Below are 9,197 nucleotides of genomic sequence, written 5' to 3'. Positions count from 1 at the left end.
GGACTGTAGCCTCTGGGTCCTCATTAGCTTTCTCGGGGATGCCGGAGAATACGAGATTGTCCCTCATACTTCTGGCCTGGATGTCTAAGATGTATCCTTCATCTTCCTTTTATCTCTAGACAGCTGTGACATCCCCTCAGTGAGTTGAGACAATTTTCCTTTCAACTCTGTGTTCTCGCTAGCTAGCGTAGCTACTTGCTCCTGACTAAACTCAAGTGATGCCTTCAGAGCCTGGAATTCCTTGTGCAGCACCTCCACTAAAGCTAGCCGGCTATCTAAACTGCTAAGCTTTTGATCGATAGACTCCAGTATGTCCTTAAAGCCTGTCGTTTCTGGAGAAATATTTGAAATATCGTCGGAGCTTGCCGAGTGATTCCTCTTTGATGCTGGCGTGCTAACTGACATGATAGCTACACTGCCAGAGGTATGTTTCAGTTTGCCCATGACTATTTTTTCAAAACACTCGTCGATGAAAAACTCCAGACTCTCCACAGTTACTCCATCCAGTTTATTATAATGAAAAGCCAATTAATAACAGTTATGACGTTATAGATTATAATTGCCTTAAACATATTAAATTATATAGTATATTTACCTGAGAACCAAGCTTACCAGTACATTATCCCTTAGTTGATTAAGCTAGTTGAGAACTCAGCAGCTCAGTAGCTCATGAGCTTTCTCTTTTTTCCTAGATAATAATAATAAATAAACTAATATTTGGTTTTGTTTTCTACTGAAGTGACACAAAAAAACAACAACACCAAAAGTATTTTTTGTTGCTGTTTTGTACATATTTTTCAATTCAATTTTCCTTTTTTTCTTTGCAGCTAATGATTGTGGACTTATACAGCAGTGACTGTGAAATTTAGTATTTTTTCTCTGTACTCTGTATCAGTGTTTGACCAAGGAAAGACAAAGTTATTAAAAATGCATAAACATCATTACTTATTGGCATGATAAATTATATATATATTAGATAAATATCCAAAAGACTTAGATACACAGTGTGTCTGCTGGAGTCACAAGTATTACTAATAAAATCTTAATTTAAAAATGAACAAAAACCAGCAAATGACAAGTGAGTGATTAGCAGCACGTTGGGGACATCAGAGTAACCCGGCTCTTATCGTCTCTTCATTTCCCTCGATCCTTTTACAAACAGGTGTGCAGAACAGAAACCGATGGAAAAATAATGTTGCCAAATTAAGTGAAGTGTTGAAATAATTAGCATGATGAATATTCATCTTAGAGAGGGGAGCACATATTTGTCTCATGTGGCAACTCCCAGGGCTCCCCTTTCCATTAAATGGAGTTTAGATTCATTGTGGGGGTCACCGAGGCCTGATGCAGTAAAACTCACCGCCTCCAAATTCGCCCTGAAAAGCCTCGATATAATCCAATCACACAGAATAAATTCAGCTAATAATTGAAGCCTCGAAAGATGGGCAAACATTATTACTCAGATTGCTCATTTGTTGTGGTAATTTAGGAATCCATCCTGGATACTTTCGCAGTCGAGTAACTCGGCTAAAATTGCAAGTCAGATCTTTGTGGAATTAATTTTCACCTAAGCTGAGGCAGTCAATTCACCAATAAACAACAAAAGACTCTACAAATGCATGTTTCTTGAAGGCACTCCATTTTTTTGTTTGCTCTTCAATTAGTTATTTGAATCTCTGACATTTTAATGAGCCGTATTTCTCTTCCCTCTACTTGTGTCACTCCCTCATTATCTCCCCTCTCACTCAGACTTCCTTCCTCAAACTCTAAATGTGTCTCTAAGGGACCCTTGTGTCCTTTCCCTCTGTCACATTCTCTGTTTCCTTTTCCTGCCACCCCACCCACCTTCATAATAGGGCTGACCCCAGAGGGTCAGTTAAGGCGTCACATCCCTCAGAAACAGCTGGTCTAATGATGCATGATTGAACCTCTTTTCCTTTCTCAGTCGCCACACTGGATGTGGTTACCCGGAATCCCCTCAGCACATCAGATCATAGTCTCCTGGGTTTTGCCAGGTTGTGGGTCAGAATGTGTTGCAGACCTTTAGAAAGTCTCCAAGTAAAGTCACATTTTGCATGTTTTATTGCTTCATAAATTATAAGAATTAAACCTCCAATCAGTCCACACTCTGTAACCCATAATTGACAACAGAGCACTTTTTTCACTAGGTGGTCGAAGGCTAAATCCAAGGCATGAAAACTGGTAAAGCTCTTTGCAAAAATATCATCACTTTCTCCTGACAGAGTGTCCTTGAATGGCATGTCTTTTTTTAAATTTTCACAACACATGTAATCCCTAAGGGATATTTTCCAGAACATTTGGCTAACTTTTGAAAGAACAATGACGTACACCAGGCAAAATGTTGGGGCTTGGATTTTAAAGTAGACATATCATGCTTTTAAATCTTTCTTTTTCACACTTAATCATTCAGTTGGGGTCTATATAAAGTGGAACTGCAATGCTTTGGTCTGAATTACTCATCGTTTTAACTTTACCAGCTCCTCTTTCACCACTTTTCTGAGGTGTGTCTCAAAGCAACTCGTTTTGATGCTGTTTCTTAAAATGTAAACAAGAATGCTTCATCAGACTTCCAGACCAGTTCATTCTAGCTTGATAGAGGGCTTTAAATCTATCTAGCAGCACAGAAACATATATTTTTTATTAATTAATTAAAATATGTCAACAACAGAAGACATGTCCATCCAGCCTCACATGTTGGAGCCAGAGTCTGACCCAGAGCCAGAGGAGAATGAAGATGATGAAATTTTAGTTGGTGAGTCCAGACCTTATTTGGCAGTTCCATCACAAATATTTTGAAGCAATGGTTCATAAAACATAAAAGAAAACAGGGAAAACCGAATGGGTTGCAAAATATGACCCAAACAGAAAATGAGCGTATCTTTGCAACACCAGGTGAGACTGAATTCAAAATTTCTGCACTCCTAGAAACTCCAAGTACAGAACAAAATGTATTTAACAGCTAAAACAATGGATTTTGCATGTTGCTTCTTAATAGAAAAACTATTGGTGTTAAAAAGATGCTAAGGACAGCAGAAATATTTAGCTATATTTTTATTTGTCTGGCCAGCTGCTTGTGAGATGACACACACTGTATTTTGACATTGACATATAAATATTGTATAATATTTCTCTAGGCTGGGGTTGTTGGAGAATACTAGGGAAATCAAAATGGCAAAAAAATGCAAATTTTCTATTGTAATCTCTTGAATTCTGAATTTCTGCAAGCAATCAACCAGCAAGCCATGTTTTGACTAAACACTTTTTAAAACTGAAGCCTACTTTTTGCACATTTATATTCTAACCCATCCATATTACTTTATTTCCCATCTTTGCCCACATCACACTGGCCCACTTTGTACACAGTTTGGCAGCCGTGCCTGTGCATACTGTATGTTTAAATCTACTGGAGTACACTGTGGAACTAAAGTTAGTCAGATTTGGACTGGTTTGTCATATACCAATCATCAGTGTTGTTTTTAGACCTGGACACTTTGTTTGTTGCCTCTGTTTTCTTCAGCTTTAAAAAGCAGTTGAAGAACTTCAGAAAACTAAATTTTTGAACTGATTTACATCAAGTCATCAAGTGTACTTGTCTGCTTTCCTGCAACCCAGTTTCCTGTTGGTCAAGCTTCTGTTAAACTCGTGTTTTGAGGGTTTTGGTGGAGTATATTATGTGCTGTGGCTAACCCTAGTCTTGACTAAGTCCATATGATAAAAATAACTGTCTACAACACAGACCACAGTAGTAGCTTTTTGCAAAGTCATTTGTCAGTCCTTAAAGTTCTCCTTCAAAGAAATGCATGAAATAATTCAAACTTCTTTATAGTCAAAGTAACAATTACCTCTATTTCATCAGTTTTTGAATACTATAAAAATCTGGATCATTACAATCCTTTGATGACACTTTCATGATTTGATGACTTAAAATATGCAGTATTATATCCTTTGTTTCTGTTGATTCTCAAGCTGCTTTTTTTGTAAACGTTGAAATACTTCACCATAATATTTTTCTGTTTTATTGTCATTGCTTATTTTTAGATCTTCAGACAGGTTCTGAAAATAGATAATTCCTTATCAGCCCTACGTTATATACACAAGTATACCAGTAAATACACAATCATTGCATTTTATGTGCCTAGACTTTGTAAGATGTCAGAAATACTCTTTAACTAAATTTTAATAGTTGAAATACTAACACAAATAGGAAACAAATTGCATAGGAACATGGCTTTATTTGTTTGTTTATTACCTTTGTGTTTCCTTTTTTATCACTCTGAATTACCAGAGTAAAGGATTTGCACACAGTCATCACAGGCACATATAGATTGAATTTCTTTCATTGCTTTCTTTGGTTATGTGGGAAAATATAAAGATGTAGATCAATGCTTCATAGAAATAAATCCATGCTCCCTAATCCTGCTTCTGTGGACCCAGAGTGATCGGAGTCATTCACACACGAATAATTATCAGAAAAGAATACCTGCGGCACAAGCCAAAAAAAGAAGAAAAAAAAAAACAACAAAGTGAAAAAGCTGCTGTCTCATCATCATGATGGTAAACTATTACCGTTTTTTTAGGAAAAAAATTAAACAGCTAATTTTTTTCTGATAACAACAAATTATGTTGATGGATTCTGTTAGGGACACAACAGCAACAAGGCTGGAATTCTCAACGGGTACAGTAACAAGCTTCAGAAAAAAAATCTCTTAAGAACTTTTCTGTGACCACAGACATTATAATAATTGAAAAACAATAACATAACACTTTTCTGTCATTTTTACTCATGGGATTGTGTACAGACTCAAACTAGCAATACAAAAACAAATTAAATCAGTTGCTATTCAGTCATGGTCACTCATCTTATTGACACAATGCTCTGCATGCCTGCTTACAGCATGGTTTATTAATGAGTTCATTTTACAAGCTCCTCAGAAAATAACACATTAATGCACTTTATCTATACTTGTGTCAGCACAATAAACAGTATTTCTCAGTAGCATATCTTACATTTTACAGCTGTAGCAGAACTTAAATAAACTGTTGCTTCCTGAAAACCTTTTTGATTATTTTCCTTAATTCAGATTTATCAAGTCAAAAACTTAAAGAGAATTGTTAGTAGAGTCAATAATGTCTTTTGAGATTAAATGTTGTCCTTAAAAACCTGCAGGTCTCAAGATAAGATGGAGGAGAATTAAGGAATTAGTAAAGGTAATATAGTCTGACAGAATCAGGTGACAGATTTAGAACTGATGTCAGAGGGTTTGAAAGTTTGATATGGATTCATTTTCCCTCTCCATTAGGACTCTTTGACCCATGGTATATGGATGATGTGGAAAAACTTGTGCAAAAAGCTGTGCTGTGTTTTTATAAGTTATGCCACACTTTTAACTGCTCTCAATTTATTGCAATTTATCAGTCAGGGCTGCTTTCATCGTCTGCAGTTGGTTCAAAAAGCTGCAGCTAGACTCATTACTGGGACCAAAACATCACCTCTCTGTTTGCTCTTCTGCTCTAGCGCTTTGTTCAATTTGATATTGACTTTAAAAATCGTACTTCCAACCTTTAAAGCCCTAAACGGCATTGTGTCTAAACACATCATAGGCTTATTGCAATCATATGCTCCCTTCTAGTCTTTAAAATCTATAGACAGTGCTCTGCTAACTGTTTCCAAGTCACAGTTTGTGGGGGGAAGGGACAATAGGTCTTCTCCATTGGAGCCTTTATTTTATTTCTAAAAAATAATCCTCAATCTTTAAAACTTTCCTTTGGGAAAGCATTTATGCAGGGTATTTTCAGCCATTATGCTGCAGTGAAAAGCCACCCACTTGATTATACATTGTTTTTCTGGAAAACAATTCATCATTTTCTTTCAATTATGTGCCTGTTTTATAGTCTTTAATGACATCTTGATTTGGAAGCATGTTTGCATTTACTGTGTTCAGATTCATAAGTAAAATCTTATTTATATGATGAGGAACTGAGATTGTTTTTCAAAGTTTTGTGCTTCATGTTTGACAAAGTTGCTCATTAAAAACAACAGAATTTTTGTCGCCACTTCAGGGCAATAACACGGACAGAAACATTTTGGCTGTCAAATTGTGCTTTTTTACAACTGCTTCAGGGACTGAAAATGAAACATTATTAATTCTGAAGTATTTTGGTTAAAATGCTTTTTAAAGAGACTTTTTGGATGAAACAAATTGCCTGAAACAGAGGTAAATTAATAATGGTGTTTTAGTTTTTATTTTTAGTTATATATATGTTTTCAGTTTGGTGCCTTTTGGTAAATGGGAACTACTGTAAGTAGCGTGTGTTGTTTGACCCTAAGTTAAACAATGGTATTCACAGTTTTTGAAAATGCTTAGAAAGGATGATTGGTGGTGTAAAAGTTTAGTAAAAAGTTTGTATTTTTTGTATACTTTTGCATAAAATATTTTTTGTTTAAGCTTTGAAAAACCAAATAAGCTTTAAAACTTGCCTGCTGAAAGTGTTCTTTTCTTCATTGCTTTGCTTTTTTTGTGGACAAGCATATGACAAACGCTTATTAAATGCTGATTTTGCTTGTGTTTCTGTTCTTAAACTAGCCATGCCAAAAATAAATAAAAAAAAATACTCTGCTCCATTTGCTTTCCAGTGTTGTTAAAAAAATCTGTTTTTTTACTTAGTTTTGCTATACATGAAGATCAACTTGTAAAACTTTCATATTAAATTAAGTGTATGATGTGAAATGACCCAACTGAACAGTAGTCAGATTAAACACAGAAGTCTCTTATGTCTCAGGTTTTTGTTTGAATGCAAAGCATGTGTGTTTTAGGTTTGGGCATAATCGTGTCATGTGCAATTAATCGTCAGAAAAAAACATTAAATGATTATCATTTGCCACTTGATGATTAATACGATTACCGGTAATGCCACCAGGCATTACCGCTTCAAATATGACAAACATTAGAAAAAAAAAGTTCTGTAATTTATTTATCTATCAACACAATTTAAAAATTGATGTACAGCCTGAAGTCTGTAATTTTGACACATTTTTGGAACAGATTTTTACAAAGAGCAAATCTTTCCTACTAAATTGGTCTTTTGACTAGGACATAAGGGTGTCCAGGGTCTCCAGGGCATTTATTGTCAAATTAATCATTATCGGCTAAATAACACAATTAACCGTGATTTTTTTTTGCCAATCTTGCCCAACCCTAGTGTGTTTGCACCCTTCATGTGTATGTTTAAAACTGATTGGGCTCTGAAGTAGATCAATAGCTGGATGTGCCAAAAGTGACATATATGAAAATAACATGTAGAGTCTGGATCACATTTTTACTGCTATACTAAAGTGTACAAAAATAAATTTTTGTCTTTTTGACTGCTCTCTTTTTCAGGGTTCATCACAGTGAACAAACTTACATGAAGTTAAAATATATACTGTGTACAAATTTCATGCAAATATAAAGTGTATAGATATATGGATGCTAATTATTGAAAGGAAAAACAAAGTTACAGAATAGATGTTATAATAATGTGTCAGGCAGATGTGAACAAAACTACCACATTATTTTTATCAGTTTTATAAAATGTAATCCTCAGTTAGCATTTTTGTAACAAATAACAAAAGAATAGAAAAACTAAGCTTATTTTTACCTTCACTGAAGCTTTTCCAAAGTAACTTCATATGATTTTGAAGTGTTTTTTTTAGTTAAAATATTATTTTACTTGTTGTAGATAGTTTTTTGAACAAGCTCAATTGTTTATTTCGAACATGATGTGAAATTTCAAATTCATATAGATATAAAGTTTTCTAGTGTTCCCTTAAACTGCAATAATCATTCCCTTGTAAATCTGGTCAGAACTCACACTTCTACAAATTGGGTTTGCTCAAAAATCTATCTGCAACAGATGAGAGAATATTTTATCATAACTGAACGTTAAATGAACCAAACTTTATCTGCATTTGTGACTTTACCACTGAAGTCCAGTGAAGCTCTCTTTGATCCAACATTGCTTGTGATGGGACCAAAAAGAATAATCTTGTTGGAGTTTTGCTGACAATTTTGCTGTTCTGAAACTCAAACATTGTAAAGTACGACAAGAGAATAAATGACCTGAGCTGCCAGTAGCATAGAGACTCTGATGTATTATTATTATTATTATTATTTTTACATTTAACATGGTTTTTGGCAGCATTTTTATATGCATATTTTTTTATTCTTTGATGTCACATAAAGAAAGTGATTATAGATGCAAAATGAAGGTTTTGACCTATAGAGCAGCTGTCAGATGCATACTGGATGTGTGCCTTTTTCTTTGTCACGCTCTTCTCCTCCTTGATATACAGTTTAAAGTCCTCATGAATTCACACACTGTAGCCCAGCAGCTGTTGCAGCAGTAAAGTCTGAGGGTTTAGTGATTAGGGTGGAGCTTAAGATTGGGCGCCGCCATCCTTGGAATCTGAGTGACAAGCAGCTTTTGAAGTCAGAAATGAAAGCCCTAATAAAACTGATATCTCACTGCCAGGAGGACTTCTGGTTGCCTGGCTGCATTTTAATCATCCGCTGAGGCAGCAGTTTTATATCTCAATGTCCACATATTTTATTTATTTCTTTCTCCCAAAACCTTTAATGTGTTTTTTGGGGGTTGACGTCTCGGTGCACACAGGCAGTTTAAAGTCTTTTGTGGTGGTGCAGATCTTTAGTGCTTTGGCATGTAACGTTTAATCTGACAGGAGATTAATTTAAACTACAAGTAAGCATCCCTACGTTTTCTCCTCCTGTGTTTGTTTGCTCTGATTCTCTTCCATGATGTCATGTTTTCCACTCGTGACAGAGTGTTTTGTGATTGCACTCGCTTACGTATGTATCATAAAGGACTATACCCCCCCTTTTTTTACACTCTTCTCTCATCTCCTGGTTTCTCTTTTTTTCTCCTCCTTTCTTGATCTTCTCCTTTCCCTCTCGGCTCCCATCCTCCCTCTCTTCCTCTCTGAAGCCTGTAATGATCTGGAGGCCCCAGGCAGAGACAGGAAGCCCAATGCTTTGGTCCAGGTGGCTGTCATAGATCCCCAGAAGCAGCACCTCGTGTTCCACGCCTGCACAGAGATAGTGGAGGTAAGGCATCACACACACACACACACACACACACACACACACACACACACACACACACACACACACACACACACA

At 35.8% G+C, this 9,197-nt stretch overlaps 1 protein-coding gene across 1 annotated transcript in view; it reads left to right on the top strand.

Annotated features, from left to right (window-relative positions):
• The window catches only part of LOC106517096 (type II inositol 3,4-bisphosphate 4-phosphatase), a 127,730-nt gene that overhangs the window by 24,610 nt on the left and 93,923 nt on the right, over positions 1–9,197 (top strand). The window contains exon 3 of the mRNA XM_014007802.1: positions 9,004–9,122. Coding sequence (XP_013863256.1) covers positions 9,004–9,122 — 119 coding nt within the window. The remainder of the gene's footprint in view (positions 1–9,003; positions 9,123–9,197) is intronic.

This window comes from Austrofundulus limnaeus, unplaced genomic scaffold (assembly GCF_001266775.1).
Source record: "Austrofundulus limnaeus strain Quisiro unplaced genomic scaffold, Austrofundulus_limnaeus-1.0 Scaffold44, whole genome shotgun sequence".
Classification (NCBI taxonomy): domain Eukaryota; kingdom Metazoa; phylum Chordata; class Actinopteri; order Cyprinodontiformes; family Rivulidae; genus Austrofundulus; species Austrofundulus limnaeus.
The sequence above is the reverse complement of the archived record's forward strand: the minus strand, read 5'-3'. Positions and strand labels throughout refer to the sequence as shown.